The sequence below is a fragment of the Diprion similis genome, chromosome 12, assembly GCF_021155765.1.
Source record: "Diprion similis isolate iyDipSimi1 chromosome 12, iyDipSimi1.1, whole genome shotgun sequence".
Taxonomy (NCBI): Eukaryota; Metazoa; Arthropoda; class Insecta; order Hymenoptera; family Diprionidae; genus Diprion; species Diprion similis.
In genome coordinates, this window is record NC_060116.1 from 17,388,639 (window position 1) to 17,408,454 (window position 19,816).

A 19,816-nucleotide genomic window follows, 5' to 3' on the forward strand; every position below is an offset into this window, starting at 1 on the left:
TCTTAGTAATTGTACTTTTTTCGTGTTTAGTAATCAATACTTCCTTGGGTAGTTAAAAGCTATGGTAAAGAAAGAAATAAAAAAAACCATCGCCACTGTAACAACGTATGTCAGGATGGCCGAGCGGTCTAAGGCGCTGCGTTCAGGTCGCAGTCCACTTCTGTGGGCGTGGGTTCGAATCCCACTTCTGACAATTTTTTTTCATCCCCCGAAGACACTTTTACTTTGCAGTCTAACGAATAAAGTACGTGGCTTACAAACAGGACTCATCTTATCTTCGACCATGCTGCAACATTTTGTTTTTCTTAGTTACATGCAGTGGGTCATAAAATCAGAGTAACACGGAAAGACGATATGCATGCGAACACACTTTTTTCCGTCGAGTTATGTTATTCTGCGAGTTATTCACTAACCTCAAATATGATATTATACTCAAATGTACATTTAAATCTAATGTCACCCAAAACTGCAAGGCATCGGTGGTTCAGTGGTAGAATGCTCGCCTGCCACGCGGGCGGCCCGGGTTCGATTCCCGGCCGATGCAATCTTTTTTTTCTCAGACATATCAAACACCTGTTGTCAAAGTGAACTATCGGTCTTGGATTTCTCGATTCATTTCGACTCAAGTATAATTAATTATTCATCAGCACAATTCTGAATTTTTTTTTTTTTCCAACGCTTCACGAGTAATTAACTCTCGTTAATTAATACCTCGTATGTATATTACGGTTTTCTGACGGGCGTCAACGCGATTGTATTTAACTCAATGTAAAGTTCCTCAATCAGTTTATGCGCAGAATATTGCGTTACGTAATTTCTTAATCTTTCGTACTGTCGAATGACGAATAAAAATCGCACTGACAGACACCTGCCATGTTATACATCATACGTCATGTGACACGTAACATTCCTTGAAACGTATTTACAACATCTTAGGTAACGTGCTACGTGTTGAATTTAAACAAAAAGCTGGTTACTAGTCAACATTCACATAAACTTCATCACAACGGCTGTGAAACGCATCCTTTGATCTCTTCATCAGTCCTGTTTACACGCTCCAACCAGGTCCTCGGTAGTATAGTGGTGATTACACCCGATTGAATATTGCATTTCCGGGAGACCGGGGTTCAAGTCCCCGCCGGGGCAAACCTTTTGACTTATAATTCTGACATACTTCAAATATCTTTTTTGTATTCAATCAGAGTAATTTCTTCGGAGTGAGAAATTTGTATGATTAATAAAATTGATCAAATCTTGTAATCGTAAACACCGTGGCGCCGATGTAAATAATGCGTGCGCAAGACGGGATCATTCAGCGTCATTCAAACATGGCAGAGAACGGTTCGCTTGTCACGGTGTCAGGGGCAGCCCTATCTTTGCTTTTATACGAAAATGTGCGAAGTATGGGCGATCAGGTAATGAGAAATAGCCCTAAATTATTCTGCGCAATAATTTGCAACGATACGTTGTACGCAGTCAAGGTCTATGTGCCGTTAAATCGGAGATGTCAACGTAGCTAGTATCATAACCTCTTTGCACATGACGTTTCGACTATATACAATCTGTCTCACATCCTCAAAGTTGTTTCAGACGTTTTTAATTAATCTGAATTTCATTTGTTTTTACACAGATTGGTTTTCTGTTGGGAGAAGTTGTTATCTATGTTACCAAAAATGTCACTGATTCCGACAGACAAGTAGAAAACATACAAACACATGTCGGTAGGTCACTGCAATTTAATTTGCTTCTCCACGAATTGTAAACTTACGTTTTGGGCATTCACGCTTGGCTCGAATCAAAAGCAGCATTTCTACCGTAAATTTTGATGCATCACAAAGAATTACAAGATTACTGTTACTTTTACAGATATAAACACAATTCTTACCTATCCATCGACAAATTCACTCTACAACGGCATAGGTCATGTGGATAAGGAAAAACTGAAATCATTCATTCGCGATAAGAGCAAACACATCGTTGGATGGTTTCGATTCAGGAGAAATGGATCCCTTGCACCCACTCTGCAGGATAAAATTTTACACAAGGAACTTAGATCCACTCTTTTCAACAGCGATACTAGGAATCACGAATACTTTACCATGTGCCTTCTTAACACCTCTGTATCGAATCGGGGTGGAACGCATAAGTTTAGACATGTTTTTCTTCGTTATAAAAATTGGTAATACCCCAATTTAATGCATACAATCGATTCTTGTCCAGATTATAAAAATATATAAGTTGGAAAGGGGTCTATCCCTTTTACGTATTTACTTGCAGACATTTTTTTCAAATTTGATATCAACTTGTACAATCGTAATATTAATTCATATTGTTTACTGTTTCAGCGATTTTGTGCCAATACCACTGAGAATAAATAACTTGGGTGACGATTCTTCTCGCCCAGATGGGTCAGATTACAAACCCACACCTCTACACAAATCTCTGTCTGAAACTGATGCGTTTACGAAAATCATCAAATCCCTGAAGTATGAAAATAATGTATTCATACTTGAAAAATGATATGCCATTATCCCTTTTTCACAATCAGAAAGTGTGATCATCGGATATGCAACACCTGCAATTAATGAAGAATATTTTTATTTCAGTTTAGATGTGGTGAGAACTCCTGGAACAGAATTGGTCACCTGCATTCAGAAAGCAACCGAGGAACATCTGGAACATTTAATTCCAAAGCTGTCCGCTTCAGACAGAGAGGTTTCCCAGTTAGAAAACAAAGTACGCCAATTACAAACAATGATACTTGCTAAAAAATTGTCCAGTAGGACGAGAGAGCGAGAAATATCTTGCCTGGAAAATCTGAACTGTCAGTGGGAGAAAAATGAGCAAGAGAGAGAAAAAAAAAAGCTAGAGTCGAAGCTATCTGCCGACAGAATACGGGACGAATTAATCGATATTTTTAATGACGACAACCAGGCTGTTAGGAATCACTCCATGGTACAGGTACGCATATATTTAACCTATGGCTGTTACAGAATTTATCATTTTGTGTCGTGTCTCTTTGCATCCTATTCTGTGAGATTCTTTAATATCTTATTGATGTCTCTGACATCTTATTGAACTTTTCAACCAGGCTCTGCGACTAGAATTAGACAGATGTTCAACCTCGTTATTTCTTTATTCATAGAGACAGGCGTCGTATTCCAACAAGCAGAGGAACCTCGTAATTCAAGCACAGAAAAGTGTAAATGTGAACCCAAAGAATTTCAATCAAGACGGCACTAAAGGAAAGTTTAATCCTGACTCGTCAAAACCAAATACAAGCAGAGTTCAAGATCCCCCAATAGCTTCAGTAGCACTTGTGGAGATTGATATGACTGAGAATAGCCCGAACAAAGATAGTAGATCAGTGTCCAAAGAATCAAGCTCAAGTCCCGAATGCTTAATGTTTAAAAGCAATGAAGACCATAACGATTCAAATTCAGCTCCAGGCCGGGGATACGGTCGTAACGTTGGTAATCGATCCGACACATTCGAGTCAAGTTTTGGATCTAAAAAAGCCCGTCGAGGAAAACCAAGAATCGCCTCGCAGAGCCAATCACCGACTGAACACGAAAAACCAAAGGTGGTCGCGAAGCTAGAATCCCCTGCTTCTTCTTTGTCGTACAGTCAGGCCACCCGTAAATCTAACGATGCTAATACTATCCAATCTTCAGGTTCGCAGGAGTACTGAATGACTTGGTAATCTTGCAAAGATATTCAAACCATGTTATGTATAAAAAATACGAGCACAGATGGTACAGAACTATGTAATCGTGGCAGAGGCATTGGCCTACAAAAAACACTAATAAGTAAATGATTTTCAAACGATCTAATTGCAAATCACATCAAGTAAACTATATTTGTGAAAAAATATCCTTGCAATTCATTGCTGTAGGTCATTTTTATTCGTTTGACGCAATAGAACATAGGAACTTTTACGCAGGATTTATCTATGTTACCACAAGGTTCATTTTTTTTCTGCAAATAAAAATAAACATAACCAGATGATGTCTGAACATTTTAACAGCGTTCGATTTGTGCGTAATTTTTTTCTCGTTCTCGCGTGATAAACCAAAGTTATCCTAATTGCAATTGCTTGGATGTTCATGTATAGTACGATCTCCTTAATTTCGTATCATTATGATAAAGACGAGTCAAATGGAATTATTATCAAAGAATCTGTAAAGTTAATTTGCAAATTTTACAATTTTGTTGCCAGAAAAAACTTGGGCTCGCAAAAAGTTCCGTTTTGTAGATGGAAATAAGTAAGAAGGCACACTTGTAATTAAAAGACCAGTTTACTGTCAGTTGTATTTTACAAATCGCTTGGATAAAATATAAAAGTTGATACATATAGTCCCTTCTGCACAATTGTTTTTCTCGGTAACAGGAAAATACCAAGAGCTTAGCAACTTGATAATTTAAAATTTCTAACTTTCACTTAAAATGCAAAACCTAATTTTTGCATTATGTGTAATTATATCCCAATCGAGTAAATAAATAGAAAACATGTATCTACCACGTTCATATTAATGTTAAACGCAATATAAATGTATTCTGTTTGTGTACTTGTATTATCTTGATTGAATTAACAATTTAATGTCGAAATAATAAAAATAACGTATTTTGCTTATTTTGCTTAAAACTTTTCCACAGCACTAATGACTGATGGCAATCGTAGGATTACGTACAAACGAGAGTACGTACAAATATGCTGCCATACGATGATATCGAATATTTATAACCGTTGTATTGCTTAAAAATATCAGAAGTTATCAAATCTATCCTTGTACTTTTTCGCGGGGTAATAAATCCGTATAATGTATACATCATTGTTCTACCTGGAGATCACTTTATTCGGGGAGAACTTTGCCGCTATCTTAGTTCGTTAATATTAAGTCCCCAATTTGAACTGGAAGTGAAAATACAACTAGCATAAATGTCATAAGCGTGTCTAGTATTTACATTCGCAAAAACATATTTTTTTAACATATTTTACTTGAGGCTTGCAAAATAATGTATCTATGGAAAGTGCTTCCAATTTGATGAAACAAGGCAGACTTACTATTAGCAGATCGGTCTGATAAGATAAGTGATTACCAAAGAATCTTGAACTCACAAAATTTCTGTTTGATTGGCAAATGTTTTACACATCACTACAATATAATGAACATAAAAAAGTTTATCGGCAATTACTTAGCAAGTGGGTTATTTTATTCAAGGTTCGGTATAAATACGTCTAATTTTTGAAAAAACATACGATAGAACAGGTACACGGGTATAATAACAATAAATTGTACAATAACGATTAAAAATGAGGTTGAAGCAAGTAACGTTATCGGGACGAAACATTCGCGAAAAAATCACTACTTTCTTATTTCTACAATGACGGGACAATGAAGGAACCGAGATTTCAAAATATGTGCAGGTTTTGTTTTATTACGGTTTACTGAATTTCAAAGAATTTCAAAATCGCGATATAACTGTTTTTTGCAAGCATGACTCGTTACGGCAACGTTACTAACTTCAACATGATGATTAAAGCGTGGGTATTTTTAAAAATACTGTATTAATACGGAATGTGTGCTATTAATGTGGATATCATTTTTCGCTTGAACATTTTCTTATCGTGCTTTAGGACTGCTCACGTAAGAATCATAAAGTAACGGGATTTTTTCATCTGCGCAATTTGTATACCCTTCAACGAAATCCTCTCCTTATCCTCAATATCATCACAGTGACACAAAGCGGAATGGAACATTTGAAAAAAGGAACTGAATATCACATGACTACGGGTTTTCTATACCTATTCTAAAACATTTCGTATCCTTTGGTACAGTACACATATTACTTAGAAAATTCTGCGACTTCTTAAGGATACTTAGAGCTGCTAAAAACAAATCAAATTTGTTTTGGTTCCATTTAATTAAATTTCGCATTCTTGTAACCTCTGACCAGTTGTTAATTTTACAGTATATCAATAGGGTTGTTTGGCACTCCGGTAACTTCCCATATCGTCGCTGCGAGTCTTCTGGAATGTTCCAAGACGCAAGACGATGTTGCTAGACCCAAGTGTACACAGTAGAGCTCATATATTCTGATCTTGTTTGGAGATAACTTTGGAAAGCAGACTTCAACAAGTTTCCTTAAAGAATGGAAAATCAGACGATTGATTGACTTGTAAGACTTATCGTTAGAAAGAACAATGTTGACCAATTTTAGGACCTTTCATTACATTGAAATTGTAATGGCTGCACATACTTGTAATAGTCACCACATATGATACCAGGCAGGGGGAGATTTTTCATCAGATGATTCGGATAAGTTTTACACTTCAAAGGGGACCCCTGAAATTAATTTATGTATGAAAATTGTGTTGATTCGGCAAATATTGAGGATGAAAAATATGCGAAGATTAAAAACATACCGAATTGTCCTCAAACCATAAAAAATACGCATAATTAAACGTTGTATCCTTCCACATGACAGACAAGTGTCCTTCTTGCAAATGGGCTCTGCTGTGATCAACCATCGCCCATATCTAAACATATGTATCGTTTGAATATACATTGAACCCAGCATTCACGGTCAAGACACTTGTGCAATTTGCACAAGCCACCTTTGGCAACTTATATCTCCAGTTGAAACTGATTAATTACAATTTTGTCATTAGCGTTTTTCAAACTTCAGAATATCCTCAATCGGATGGTAGGAATGTAGTTTGGGGGTAAAAAAATGGAAAATTCAGTCATAATAACAATAACCGGCGATTTCAACAAATACAAACGAAATACAAAACCAAAGGTTAATGGTACATAGAAAAATTAATCTTACGTTGCGTATATTATTTCAATGAGAGAGCAACAAATCATCAAGCGACCATTTTATATTACCTTCTTATTGGTAAGTGCTAATGTTTCAGGACTAGTGAAATCCAAAGTTGGCGCAGTGAGCCTGTGCGTCGTTCTGTCTACGTAAATAAAATGAACCAGCCCTGGGAACTCTTCCAGATATTTGTTGATGGTTAGGGAAGTTCTCGTGAATAAGACGACATTAAGGATACATAATACGATGGAAGTAAAGCCGTCAAGCTATGGTTGAAATTTGAAACATTGTAAATCTAATCGTACAATTACGACAAACTTATTAAAGGATATGAGCCAAGAGTGAAGTTCTTAAGCGCTTTGACTTTCAAGAAATTGCTGAAGTCGTTGATTTTCTGTCTGACCAATTTACTGACAGCTGTAATGACGTCTACGCCTTGCTTCAAAAAGTTCTTGTCAAAGCAGGTGAGCTGGAGAAGCTCTTTCATAGTGTCCGTAAATCCAGAAGTGCTGGATTCTATCCTGAGAATGCATTCGGGATCTCTGGATTTCAGTAGTTCTATGTATTTCTTACGTATAAATTCCCATTTCACTTGTAATCTTCTCTGACACATATCAATGTCGTTGTTTATGTGATTTCTGTTTTTCTTAATCCCGTCTATTGATTTCTTTATCGCTGCATCTAAGTTATCAAACGCTGGCTTCAGCTCGTCTATGTCTTTCTGCAGCTGTAGATTGTTCATAGTATTCAAATAGTAAAAACTATCGTACAGACCAGACGACGTTGACAAGTTGCTTGCCTCTATGATTATAACTAAATTAATACCATCTGCTAATTCTGTAATATGAATCGCATTTGCTGTATAGTTATGACCAGAGCCAAGCAGTACCAGTTGGCTGTACAAATCATCTTCGGCTAACTTGTACAAACCCTCGCTGATAGATGAATCTCTTGAGTCACCTGCAGGAGAGATTTGTATGTAAAATTCTATTAGTTGGATAAAAATAACTTGAACGTATCACGTTGAAGCTCGTAGACTAGCGTTAGTGTCTGAACGTATTAAATATCATCTAAATAAGATAATATAGTAGAGTTTTACATCTAGTATTCCACAAACTGTTGCCTTGCCATGAGATGCGATGTAATATTGATTTTCGGCCCTTACTGCTTTATTTCAATAAGTATTACTCCCTTCGGTCGTTATCTGCGGCGACTAAACGCGGAATTATACTGATAAATTTACCAAATAAATTCGTGATGTCTCTGCACGTTGGATTAGCTAATTTCCCAGTAATATTAAGGCCTTTTGACTCTTCTGTCAAATTACTTTCCGGGCTTAAAAAATCATCATCAGAGTTATCTTGATCTTCCATTAATTTTCCTTTATCTCCAGCAACCCAGCAGAGCAGCATCATTAGCAAAATATCAGAGGCACTCAAGTCGAGCGAATTTTTACTCGAGTATAAGGATAAAAACTTATTTTCCACCAAAACCAAGGCATGAACATTACTGAATTCCGATTGCGTTCTAAGTTTGTCAGTTGCATCGTGCAGTGCTCTCAGAGTTGCGGACGCTAACTCTGGATTGACTGATAATTGTTCTATAGCTTCGACAAGTATGCTCTGCTCACATCCCCGCAGAGATATCCAGGCGTCCAGTAAGGATGAAACCAGAGATACTCTTTGCTTGTTCCACTTTAATCTAAACAAATATCGAATGAATCTGGGAGATGAATAGCTGTAACGCTACTTATTAAACTCGAATTGTTTTCATTTCATGAAAGCACTAACAGAGCTACGTCAGGTCCACACAAGTGTCGAACAATGGATACGCAGACTCCCAAAGTCCTCTTCATTAAAGTGACGTCGCTGCTGGCAATGTGGACAAACATGTAGCCCATGAAATCATCAAACACCATGTTAGTACCATCCTGACACTGTACAGATGTGTATGAGTTGCCAAATTGACACGCCATCACTCGCTGGGAAGTTACAATTGGCGCAAACAGTTGGATTATAGTATTCGGACTCAACTTGTCACTGACATCGGTTTGGTCCTGTAAAAGTAAAGAGATAGCGTATTTTCCCCATCCTTGTATTATAATTCAAGACCAAAGAAGAGTAGAACAGATAAAATAATTACTGTAACCCTGCAAGAAGGCCTGGAGCTGTTGTGTCAATATTATAATACACGATTACCTTGTCGTCAGGAACGAGTCCCTGTATCCTGGCCAGCTTCTGTATATGCAGAGCAAATTTTTTGTTGCACTTTGTAAACAAGACATCGTTCAAATGGTCAAATATTAAAATGCACCGCATTGCAGACGGTTGGTTGTGACAGGTCGCTCGCTACAAGAATAAACACATGCACATATGTGCGTATACACAGGCAATCGAACTGTAGTAACTTTGCATTTAGGTCGAAAATCGAATGCGACCGAAGAAATTTATTCACGATCCAGAGAACTATCAATTTTTTTCACTTCGAAACGTCTTGGGAACGTAATTACCTGTCAATATTGACAAACCAAGGTTCTGGCTTTGGTCTAATCGGCCTAATCTATTCGGATCTTCAACGTCCAACAGATAGCGCTAGTGACGTGGATTTTCAACGAGCGTTCGAATTTATTTCGAACATCAGCATTAGTGAGCAACTCCCGTAAAGTACCAACAAAATTCGAATTCCACAATCGGTTAAAAATATTTACCATCAATAAGTAGATCAATGAAATAATTGTCTTTGAATTTGCCTGGCCATTTACTTTTCCTGTACCTTATAGCCGGACGTTAATTCTCACGTCAAAGTTTCGATTTTTTTACTAATCGTTCTAGTATAAAACGAGCCAAGACCTGCCGAAGAATTATTTGCCAGACCTACTACAACATTTGACTCATTTCGATAGAGGTAAGAATAAAAAAAAGGGAGAAAAAACGAACAGGTGCGAACACACAAGCCACGAAGACCGCATGCGGAATAATTAGTCTCGCGTTTGAAGGACCTCATTAACTCAAGGACGAATGCACAGCTCTGTGTGCGCGTGTATGTGATTACTTTACTTTGCAAATGCTTGTGCATGTATACGTCGTTTCGCGGTTTTAATTGCCGAGGAAGCTGCTAGAGAGATAGCTCTGGAGTATGCGTATTTATGTACGTTGCACGGTACATATTGTCGAGGCCACGGATGTTACGAACAGAGAATTTTAGTGGGATTCTGGAGTCAGTGAGTCACATTTGTCCGGGCATCGCGCTTCGTTATTGCAAAGACTTGCTGGTTGTCTTACGTTTCAATTGTACGAAAATCAGAAATTGCCGCAAGTAGTGTGCGTACGTGTTTTACCGACGTTTTGCTGGTTGCACACCATACAAAAATAAGCTAAATAAAATAATTCCGACAGTAGTGCAACGACCAAAAGGTATAGACCTTGGTCAGATTGGCAGATATTTGAAAAATGTACAGCGTTCACGTGACTCCCGGAGGATCTTCGAGCAAGACAGGCACCGCGAGAGGACATCCGGACAGTGAAATCACTTACAAGGCTCGACGCCGAGAATCTGTGCCAATTCGTGTCATCAATTATCTACGATCCCAATTCAAAGCCGAGGAAATACCAGGCGAGTTTTGTAATACACGAAAATTATTTATATTACAATCTGGAGTCAGTATAATTGATTTTGAAAATGAACCGCCATGAGTTATGAAATTTGAAGAAATTCATATAAAGGATATGGAAATCAGAAAAAATGTGTATGCTATGTATGTACGTACGTACATATAGGTACAGACTTGCATTTATTTTGATCTTAAAAAAATATATCATGTATCTTATTGATTATACAGTTAATTAGTTTGATTTTCTACACGTACGTAAATAATCGTATATCTTCGGTTTTTGTCTTCTCTGCTAAGAGAGAACGCTTGTACAAAATGGCTTTCAATTTTTGTGGTTCCAATTGATTCACTATGCTTATATACTATGCAAATAATAACGGTTTCTCACATATAATAATAGATACGTGTAGCAATTTCACCGTGAATACCTATTTTACGAACTTATATATCACGTTTCATCGATATCAAATAGTTGAGCAACTCTAAATACCTGTATCAGAAGGTACTAAGAAAAATCGGTGTATTATTGATCGTACTTTATACCCTGACTCCCATAAGCTTATTGTTAGTGTTCAAGAATTATACTATCACGATTCTGTACAAACAATACGTAGGTACCTCTGAAAGGTGTATATAAAAACTACCCTCTATTTATACTCAGAAAAAAGTACTGAATCTTTGGCAGAGGAAAAAAATCAACTAAAACAAATCTGCAGTATTGTTTCCACAGAATATTCATTCATTCTTTGAAGAATTTCAATTGTTTCTGCTCTATTTTTAGCATTCGACACTTTGTGACTAGCGTGATGAAAATGTATATCTTTGCTAAAGTTTACAAAAATACGAAAGTGATACAATAATACATAAAGAAAAGTTCTTAGTCTTTCGCTTTCGAGTTCGGAACGCCCCGTTCCGTAGCAGCGCTATTAGAGATTACATCCCGGTTGACTCGATCTTTAGGGCTTATCTGCAAAAAGATTGCGATTAGTTGGATTTCGACGAACGGTTGAGGTGCGAATAATCGACATATACATGTCTAATTGCTTACGTTCCCCAAATTCGGCAATAACTGCGTATTTTCCCGGTCGTTACTGTCGCTATGCGTGATTACGGACTTCACGTGCTGTTCGGGCCATTTTGATTCTGGCGATGACATTTCTTCGCTAACGCATCGGTTGGCAGACGGACATTCTTCCACAACGAATCCTCCGGTTATCTGTTCTTCGTCTAGCTGAAACGCTTGCAAATTATTGCCATTCAGTTCGACATTCTGCGTATTATTTACATCCAGTTGGACCGCTTGCGACGATGAGATATTATACTCGTTGCCGTTAGCGTCACCCTCGGAATCAGCAGGGATTGTTCTGTCGCACTTAGCACGGGATTCGATTGAGTCCTTATCGTTATCGATAACCTTGATATTTTTCGACATCTGCATGCCGGTCCTAGTGTCATCGTATAAAAGCCAGTACGGTGAGAAAGTGTGCTGCCTGTACTCAGCGATAAACCGGCGTTTCTGCGAGCATGCAGGCAAACTACTGGAAGACAATCGTTGGGTAACAATCGGGGCGGCGTAGCAGTAGATGCAGGAAGTCTGATCGATTCTCGAGTAATCTATGTACCCGTAAGTGTTCAAGTTCAACATATTCTCAAGATAATTTCCCGTCATCTTGCTGGTCGCTGGTCTCTGGGGCCAGAAAGGTTCCAAACTCGTCGTAACGTCCGACTCCAGAGTCGTTGAAGCGCTCCCCATCAGCACAGTTTTGTTCTGACTCCGAGCTCTGGTCCCTCCTTCCGCTAATTCCGACTTCGGCACTGTGATCGGCATGCCCCCGGCCTCGATACACAACTGCTGACCATCGATCGTTGGATGATCGTCAACCTTTCGAAGTCCATTGTAAGTATAATACCCAAAATTACCAGAACGGTTGAATGCTTCGCTTTGCGTTGTTTGCAACTGAGAAAAATTATCGATTTGTTTGTAGGTGGAGGTGGAGGTGGAGGTGAACGACAGATTTTGCATCAAGGGCGGAAAGCCAGCAGTGGCTTGTTGCTGAATATCGGAGGACGCGTTGTAATTCCCTGAATAACTGAGAGGTTTGACAAAGGAATAATTGCAGGCAGTTTCGTTGATCTGCTTCGCTGGATGCTGAGGCGAGTAAATCTCCGAACCATTGCTCATGTCGCGGTAAAACTTTCTTTCGGACCGTGAAGGATCCAAGACGTTGTTGCCGCAGTGATCGACGGTACCGTTCTGACTACCTGGATAAAGAGTTGCAGCCCCCTCTTCGGTGGGAAAGTCTTGTTGCAGAGGATCCTGATCGTACTCCAGAGGCCTGGAACTCGCGTAATCCACGACGTTCGCCACGTCGTAGTACGAGCTACCGGCTGTAGGCAGCGTCTTCGCCGCGTAGTTCCTGACTTTGTCGTCGTTCAAATCGTCCACGTCGAAAGGAGCGGCGGCCCGCACCATTTCCCACGGCTGCGGACAGTTAGGTTGAACGTCGGTGAGCTGGTTGGCGTAAAGCAGCTGGTACTGTACACCCGGACTTTCCCCCGGGTTGAGAACGCTTCCAGAGAACTGTCCTCCAAGGACCGTTTGATCGTCGAAAGCTCGACCGGCCGTCACGTTGCCAGGATTCAGGATTAACTGATCCCTCACACTGTTGACGAATTTGTAATACTCGGAGCCGATCGGCCAGTTGTTGATCTCCTCGTTCCCATTCATGTCCGAGTTAGCGGACAGGGTGTCGGAATTATCGAGCAGATTGGCTTGGCCCTGATTGTATTCGGCGCCCCCCCAAACTCGGCAACTCGAGCCTTGCGGCTGTGCCTCAGGGCTCGCGATTTCCCCCAGATCTGCACCGACCGGTGCTTGAAGCATCCGCCTGAGCAATATCGATGTGTTTCCGTTACCGGTCGGATCATCCAGAATTTGGTAGTCAAATGCTCCATTTTGTAAGTGAACTTGTTCAGAGTACGGCTGGACTGTTTCCAAGCTGTTTAACGGGGCGATGCTTGTGGTCTGGTCAACTTCGTTTCTGGTAACTATCAGACCACTGTGATTGACAGAGTTCAACCTGTCGTTCATGTTTAAGTTATTGTTGTTATTGTTGTTGTTGTCATCGTTGTTCGTGTTGTACGTTTGATAATCTCTTTGTATACGACGGAGCAGAAATTGGCGAAATTCTTCATACTGTGGAACACGATTCGACTCATCTTGCCTGTTTGAGATTTCTTCCTCGGCCCCGACCTAATTGATTAACAAAGTACAGATCTTGATATACATTATTATAATTCACGCGAAATGCGCTAATTGACGTACGATTTACGATAGTGTCATGCATATTTTTGCCTCAATATTTATTATATCCAAAAAAAAATTCCCCGTGCGGACTTCACCGATCTTTTTCATTCTGCCATACATATATTGAAGTGTATCGAAAAACATTAGAGATGGATTTTTCACGTGCTAAGTTGGCCGTTTAAGAGGTAAGTGCTACCCCTAATGTTTGTTCGCGAAAATCAATATGTTTTATGTGGTTTCCCGCTACGATAGACGAATATTTTGTTTTTTTGACAAAACTAATATTGGACATATTTACTTGGACATTATTCACCGTTAATAGACAGTAATATGCACAGTATTTTTACTATAAACGCCTCCACCTCTTACATATTTATCGGGGGTAGACTTCAGAGGTGATTTTTACCCTTTAAACAGTTCAATTAACACATGTAAAAAGTATGAAGCACTTGTTTATCACTCGTAAAGCTGCAGAAAACTGATTCAACGATAAGTTCATGTTGCGCAGGAAATTTCTTCGCTTTGAGATCAGTAAAAATAAAAAATGATACGAATTAATAATTTCTTAATCGCTCAATCATCCTCTTTCCCACCTCAGAGTTCCGCAAGGACAATACCGGCATGTTGTCGGCCTGCGCGAATTTACCGCAGTGTTACCGTCTCGCTACCGCATAGGCTTAATCGTCCATCATGGCGGTCATGATCGGGAATGTAACCGCGTTGAACGACGCAAGAGTAACAAGTTGTTCGGCTGCATAGATGAAAAAAAAAATTGATCTCTAGAGATTTTTACCCATTGATAAGGCAGACGATGTTGAGCTGCGTAATAATCGTCGGCCATGTCGTAAACGGGGCTGTGAATAGGTGTTGAAGATAAGCTCAATTTCATTGGTTTCCCTTTACGTATTCTCTTCTTGCGAGTTTGTCTCATATCGGCCAGCAATTTGTCCACTTCTTGTTCATTTCCACATCTCGCAGCGTGCAGGACCTCGATTAGAAGCTGCTTCTGCGGTCAGGCAACGTCACCACGATATATGCGTATATACACTATGTATATACAATATACATACGTATACATATATGCGCACGATATATACATACACAAGGTATATCACACCGCATTCGGCGATTTATCAATATAACCAGACCTATTATCACACGAACGCCATGTGCCCCTCGTCGTCGTTAGGTGTCAACGTGACTACGAAAATCAGCCGGCACATGACGATCGTGCAGGTGAGTATTCGCCACGGTCCAGTACTTACTAGTCGTACAATTTACCTTGATATTACCCGGGACTCTGTACCGCAGTGCCAGGGCTTGAAGTTCCTTGTACGACAGATTAGAGATGTCATTTCCAGTCTGCATCTTTTGTATTTCGAGCACTAATTGTCAATCATCGATCGAAGAATACACACATTTCCGAAATGATCGGTTGGCTGCCCTCGAGCTGACAGGGGGCGCTAGGGGGTGAAGAGAGGGGGGAGGGGGAGTAGGGGGTGGGAGGAGCTTGGAGAATTCGTCTGCTCAACGGTGCGCGAGACATTTGCAATTTGTCGCGGACCACGGAGTCCTCAGTTTACAGTAGGTAGTAGAGATCTAACTACAAACTTCAGGCGGGTAAACCCTGCACCACAAATACCATGTCCCGAACCGCGTTCGAATGTATATAATAACGTAACGGCAGATTATTGTATAGTTAATACCGTTTTACGAAGTAGGTATGTTTTACCGAGAAACCTGATGTGTTTCTCTTTTCCCGCAGCTTTGAATGGAATGTCTTCTTTTAACTTCTCCGTTTTTGAGAGTGATACGAAGAAGTTATATAGCTGTACAGTATTGCACTTATACCTGTATTTGGCGAGGTATTAGTTATTGAATTTATTACATATTTCGGAAAAAATATACATTCGAAAATGTGCTGAACGCAGGCTCTACCGGCGAATTTTTACGTAGAGCACCTTATATTATACCTATATAAATAGATACAAGTACAGGTACACGGTACAGGTGTAGGAACTGTAAAATGTACATAGATACAGATAAGGGTACTTTACAACACTGACTATATTTGCTATTCTTCTCGGACAATTGTACTTGTCAATTGTTAACAGCAATCATTAATCGTACATTTATATAAAGAACCCATTGGAAAAGGTATATATTCACCTCTAACGACTCTGCAGTAACGCTTTTACGAAAATCTGAATTTTTTGAAATTTCCATAAATTGGGGTGAGTCTCATATTATGTATAAACTCCAACGTCAATTATTGTGCATTTATGTAGTTATTCTTTTCGTCATTGAAGCGCGTCTCTCACACAGAAAAATACAGCAATAGGACATCGACATATTGCGAGCGTTCTAACAGTAGTGGGGTCTATTTTATAAATAATTGAAGGGTGTATAGCTATAGACGAGGGTAGGGTATACGTGTATCCGTTATGTAACGAGCCGAGTATTATATTATGTATTGAGTTTGCGCGGAGATGTTGGTTTCGCTCGCCAGCTATATGCCGACTCAGTACGTCACGAGAGAGTTATAGCGATGCGTCTGCTGGCTTGCATTTCTCAAATTACTGTTTGTTATTCGGTAAAGGTTGTGACATAATATTGTGCGTAAGCCCAGGTGTTAAATACGCGAGTATTTAAACGTCTTTCAATCAATTTGTCATTTCAATAGATCGCAGAGATTTGAGAATACACAGTAGTTAGAGATCCTCCATTCGTTGTCAGTTTCCAATAACCGAAAGTGGCGAATCGACAGATAAGAGAATGAAAGCCCGGAAGAGTCGCGGAGATAAAAGTAAGTGTCTCGTCAACTCTTGATTCGCAACTCAAGTACCTACCACTCGCCGCTCGTCCACTGGCCGTTTTAACAGTCAATACCTGACTACAACAACGTGACTGTCACGGGGCTGTTCGTAACGCTATTCAAATTCCACTATTACCTACTCTCCTTGCATTTCTGTGTTTACCTAAGTTAGGGAGCATTATTCAACTGCCGTTCGAAATAAATTCAATTTTTTATACTTCACGATCATCGCGTTGCCACAGAATCATCGTAACATACCCACAGTATCCACAAAAAAGATGAAGTTAGGAACGTTAACGTAACTAAACATCACATGGGATTAATTGTTGTACAATTTCAGAAAGACATTTAAGAAGTTGCCTTTTCAAAATATGAACATTTTTTCTACGTTATGATTTACTAGCTGAATGTCAGACAATCCTAAGGGTGCGAAGCAACGTCTTTCCTAAACATGCGTTGTTAAAGTATTACGACGTTATTACTAACTTCAGCCTCATCGGTATATACGGACCTTCAACAATCCGTCATTATATCGCAAACGCTATTAAATGTCGCAGTTTTAGTTCGGATACGTATTAATTTTTAGTCGACGCGTGCGTCTTAACTAATCGCGTCAACGAGATCGTTGAATTATTTACATGCTAAGTATATCCAAATTGATCTATTAGCGTTGGTGACGGCCTACCAAGGGCCTGTATAGTTACCATGGAAACCCCGGATGCCCGGGACCTCCATGCAAGCTATACATACGCAGTACGTGTATACGTACTTACAGTAGTCGCGTGTAAGCTACGTGTGAAAAATATACTTACTATATCTCTGTCACGCGTGGATACACCAGTTTATTTTCACCTCAAAAAATGGTACAAGGATGTTGATTTTTAAAACGAGAAAATGCAAACTTTTTCTCTTATCAATGGAAATGTCAATGCCCGGTTTGACTAACAGAGTTTCCACCCCAGATAGCAATCTCTGACGAGTGTTAAAGAGTGTGTATTTTGCAGAGGGTGAGCTTGAAGAATTGACCGGAGTGTTGGCAAGTACCGGAGGTGGAGCTTTGACGCTCGGAGGACGTCACAGGCCGGAAGAGTTGACTACGCTGGCTGCGACTACTCGGTTTTCACGAAAAGAAATCCAGCTCATCTACAGAGGATTTAAACAAGAATGTCCCAGCGGTCTCGTAGACGAGGAAGCCTTTAAACAGATTTTTTCCCAATTCTTTCCCCAAGGAGGTAGGTACCTATCGCGTGGCATTCGTCGTAGATATACTTACTACATATACTTAAAGTTTATAGATATAAATCAAACCGTAAGGTTCGAGTATAATATATTGTTCCAGATGCGAGTCAATACGCGCACTATGTATTCAATACGATGAAGCGCAAACAGTCTGGTAAAATAAGCTTTGAGGTAGGAATAGCGATGTTCTGTAACGGATGCGCGTGATCCGCCATCGTGTAATAATTACACGGTAACAACTGTTTACAGGAATTTCTAACTATTTTATCAAAAGTATCCCGTGGGTCAGTTGAAGAGAAACTCCAGTGGGTATTCGGGCTCTATGATCTGGATGGCGACGGGCTGATTAGCAAAGACGAGATGCTCGATGTGGTTGGTTCGATTTATGAAATGCTTGGACGATATACGCAGCCCCAATGCGCTGAGCCTCAATTAGCGGCTCGGGAGCACGTCGAACGTATATTTCACGTGAGTAACAACTGTAATCCGTACTTGCAAGCTTGAATTTAGGTGTATATACGTAGACTTCTTGGAGGCTTGAACAACTTTTATAGTATTTAGAAATATGCTTTGATAACACTTTGGTCAAAAAATACAATTACGTTTGAACAGTTAATGGATACAAATAAGGATGGCGTGGTAACAATTGAGGAACTGGTCCAGTGGTGTTCTAAAGATGAGCAGCTTCTTCGCAGCTTGGACACCCTAGATACAGTCTTGTGAAATTACTTTTTCTTGTACTAATTATTTACCATATGCTCAGTAACCTCGTGATAACGTGTTCGTCGTTCTAAAATTTTCTGCATAAAGGTTTCTTCGTACTCTAATTTTTAATAGTATCGTCGCGAAAATTTTCATTCTAAATGCAATGGAAATTTATTGACCATGGTTGCAGTGTGGTTCAAACACAAGTTATGCAACAATCATAGCATCTCGTGTCTTTCGAATTCCCCGAAACACACATTCTTTCATTTTTACCTCGGTTCGTTTTATTCACATTTAGACAGCTGATTGTTCCCAAGAGACCGTTAAATATGGTGCAGAAAACTTTATGAGCCTCTCCTGTAAATATTTTCCTACCCAGTCTTTCAAACGTGCAATTGCATAATTCCAGTATTATTATTATTATATAAGTATCAATGAATCCGATATATTAGTCACTTTTTCAATATCCCAGTCGACGCAGTTTTAAAAAAGTACCAATGAATTCTCAACGGATCCTTCGGACTCCACATGCAATCGATTACTCGATTCTTGATGAAATTGGGTATTTTGGGTACGCTTGTATGTAATAGTCAAAAGTCGGATAGATTCGATCCATCAAATTCGCCACTACTGGCACGATTCTGTTACGAAGTAGCAGGACCGTCTGTTGAATACGTCTGTAAATATTGAGTTCCACAAGATTGAAGGAATAAACATGTTATAACAATCTTGTGGGTTCCCAAAAGAGCCTGACTGTACCTCCACCTCCACGTTATGCTTGTTTGAAAAGTAAGCTTGAAATATTATGTTGACTGGGATCCTATTGCATTTCTACGTTCAAAGGTATTATCGTGTTAAACACTTGAAATTATACGCACTTCCGCGACCGATTTAAAATCGCGAATGTTACAAGGATTCTTTCAACCGTCGATCTGATGCATTTTTTATCTCTTCTTCTCTATTATGTAGACAATGAACATTTCTATTTGAAGAATTTCATATTAGTGTTATATACTCATATTCCGGGTATATAATACATCTATATACACCTTGGGGTGGTCCGTTATCCGGACTTGAACGAATTTTTTAGCAGACGCCTCGATCCTAAATCGGTTCCAAATAATTAAAAAACACGGAGGGGCTAGAGTTGAGATAAAAATCTGAAAAAGTTAGGGAATTGTATTTGAATATGAGGACCGATTTGGGGGTCGTCTCGTGAAGAATTCGTCCTAGCACTAAACAAAGATCAATCACCCCGATAAACCTATGATTAAAGTATTATGCTGTTATAAGTTGTGAACCAGCAGTCTTGTGG

At 39.4% G+C, this 19,816-nt stretch overlaps 4 protein-coding genes and 2 non-coding genes across 11 annotated transcripts; 4 read left to right on the plus strand and 2 right to left on the minus strand.

The window, feature by feature from the left end:
• The first annotated feature begins 109 nt into the window (after positions 1-109).
• Trnal-cag lies at positions 110-193 on the plus strand. The gene has a single exon. It is a non-coding gene; the product is annotated as a tRNA-Leu (tRNA).
• Positions 194-473: 280 nt separating this feature from the next.
• Trnag-gcc lies at positions 474-544 on the plus strand. The gene has a single exon. It is a non-coding gene; the product is annotated as a tRNA-Gly (tRNA).
• Positions 545-1,289: 745 nt separating this feature from the next.
• Positions 1,290-5,099, plus strand: LOC124413240 (BRISC complex subunit FAM175B-like). Of its 2 annotated transcripts, none has more exons than XM_046893690.1 (6): positions 1,290-1,415; positions 1,631-1,721; positions 1,867-2,179; positions 2,346-2,486; positions 2,607-2,961; positions 3,146-5,099. In XM_046893690.1, the coding sequence occupies exons 1-6, from the start codon at positions 1,290-1,292 to the stop codon at positions 3,689-3,691; spliced, it is 1,572 nt and encodes a 523-aa protein (XP_046749646.1). In that variant the 3' UTR covers positions 3,692-5,099. The 2 variants fall into 2 exon arrangements, with proteins under 2 accessions (XP_046749646.1, XP_046749647.1); XM_046893691.1 differs by having other exon boundaries at positions 2,607-2,955.
• Positions 5,100-5,558: 459 nt separating this feature from the next.
• LOC124413238 (Hermansky-Pudlak syndrome 1 protein homolog) lies at positions 5,559-9,302 on the minus strand. Of its 3 annotated transcripts, none has more exons than XM_046893688.1 (8): positions 9,024-9,300; positions 8,616-8,881; positions 8,069-8,526; positions 7,158-7,785; positions 6,894-7,014; positions 6,428-6,541; positions 6,262-6,347; positions 5,559-6,145 (listed from the first exon to the last, which is right to left on the minus strand). In XM_046893688.1, exons 1-8 carry the CDS (start codon positions 9,141-9,143, stop codon positions 5,968-5,970), a joined length of 1,971 nt encoding a protein of 656 aa, XP_046749644.1. In that variant the 5' UTR covers positions 9,144-9,300; the 3' UTR covers positions 5,559-5,967. The 3 variants fall into 3 exon arrangements, with proteins under 3 accessions (XP_046749644.1, XP_046749643.1, XP_046749645.1); XM_046893687.1 differs by having other exon boundaries at positions 6,894-7,038; positions 9,024-9,298; XM_046893689.1 differs by lacking the exon at positions 6,894-7,014 and having other exon boundaries at positions 7,241-7,785; positions 9,024-9,302.
• A 716-nt stretch (positions 9,303-10,018) lies between these two features.
• On the plus strand, positions 10,019-19,010 carry LOC124413060 (Kv channel-interacting protein 2-like). Of its 2 annotated transcripts, none has more exons than XM_046893387.1 (5): positions 10,019-10,437; positions 17,562-17,789; positions 17,897-17,967; positions 18,046-18,264; positions 18,409-19,010. In XM_046893387.1, the coding sequence occupies exons 1-5, from the start codon at positions 10,275-10,277 to the stop codon at positions 18,517-18,519; spliced, it is 792 nt and encodes a 263-aa protein (XP_046749343.1). In that variant the 5' UTR covers positions 10,019-10,274; the 3' UTR covers positions 18,520-19,010. The 2 variants fall into 2 exon arrangements, with proteins under 2 accessions (XP_046749343.1, XP_046749344.1); XM_046893388.1 differs by lacking the exon at positions 10,019-10,437 and adding an exon at positions 16,192-16,548.
• LOC124413049 (myb-like protein AA) lies at positions 11,217-15,186 on the minus strand. 2 transcript variants are annotated; one of them, XM_046893367.1, is made up of 4 exons: positions 15,024-15,186; positions 14,536-14,748; positions 11,484-13,688; positions 11,217-11,402 (listed from the first exon to the last, which is right to left on the minus strand). In XM_046893367.1, the coding sequence occupies exons 1-4, from the start codon at positions 15,108-15,110 to the stop codon at positions 11,313-11,315; spliced, it is 2,595 nt and encodes an 864-aa protein (XP_046749323.1). In that variant the 5' UTR covers positions 15,111-15,186; the 3' UTR covers positions 11,217-11,312. The 2 variants fall into 2 exon arrangements, with proteins under 2 accessions (XP_046749323.1, XP_046749324.1); XM_046893368.1 differs by lacking the exon at positions 15,024-15,186 and adding an exon at positions 14,844-14,935.
• Positions 19,011-19,816: the final 806 nt, after the last annotated feature.

What these genes read in the sequence shown, in the direction of transcription:
- LOC124413240 (XM_046893690.1), top strand. Translation starts at nt 1,290, where the DNA reads ATGCGTGCGCAAGACGGGATCATTCAGCGTCATTCAAACATGGCAGAG. An exon ending in AAAATCATCAAATCCCTGAA is followed by an intron (nt 2,487 to 2,606) that starts GTATGAAAATAA and finishes TTTTTATTTCAG; the next exon opens with TTTAGATGTGGTGAGAACTC. An exon ending in GGAATCACTCCATGGTACAG is followed by an intron (nt 2,962 to 3,145) that starts GTACGCATATAT and finishes CTTTATTCATAG; the next exon opens with AGACAGGCGTCGTATTCCAA.
- LOC124413238 (XM_046893687.1), bottom strand. Translation starts at nt 9,143, where the DNA reads ATGCGGTGCATTTTAATATTTGACCATTTGAACGATGTCTTGTTTACA. An exon ending in TGTGGACCTGACGTAGCTCT is followed by an intron (nt 8,527 to 8,615) that starts GTTAGTGCTTTC and finishes ATATTTGTTTAG; the next exon opens with ATTAAAGTGGAACAAGCAAA. An exon ending in TATGGTTTGAGGACAATTCG is followed by an intron (nt 6,348 to 6,427) that starts GTATGTTTTTAA and finishes AATTAATTTCAG; the next exon opens with GGGTCCCCTTTGAAGTGTAA.
- LOC124413060 (XM_046893387.1), top strand. Translation starts at nt 10,275, where the DNA reads ATGTACAGCGTTCACGTGACTCCCGGAGGATCTTCGAGCAAGACAGGC. An exon ending in CAAAGCCGAGGAAATACCAG is followed by an intron (nt 10,438 to 17,561) that starts GCGAGTTTTGTA and finishes TGTATTTTGCAG; the next exon opens with AGGGTGAGCTTGAAGAATTG. An exon ending in CTGGTAAAATAAGCTTTGAG is followed by an intron (nt 17,968 to 18,045) that starts GTAGGAATAGCG and finishes AACTGTTTACAG; the next exon opens with GAATTTCTAACTATTTTATC.
- LOC124413049 (XM_046893367.1), bottom strand. Translation starts at nt 15,110, where the DNA reads ATGCAGACTGGAAATGACATCTCTAATCTGTCGTACAAGGAACTTCAA. An exon ending in GAGTCCCGGGTAATATCAAG is followed by an intron (nt 14,749 to 15,023) that starts GTAAATTGTACG and finishes GCCTGACCGCAG; the next exon opens with AAGCAGCTTCTAATCGAGGT. An exon ending in TATTGCCGAATTTGGGGAAC is followed by an intron (nt 11,403 to 11,483) that starts GTAAGCAATTAG and finishes ATCTTTTTGCAG; the next exon opens with ATAAGCCCTAAAGATCGAGT.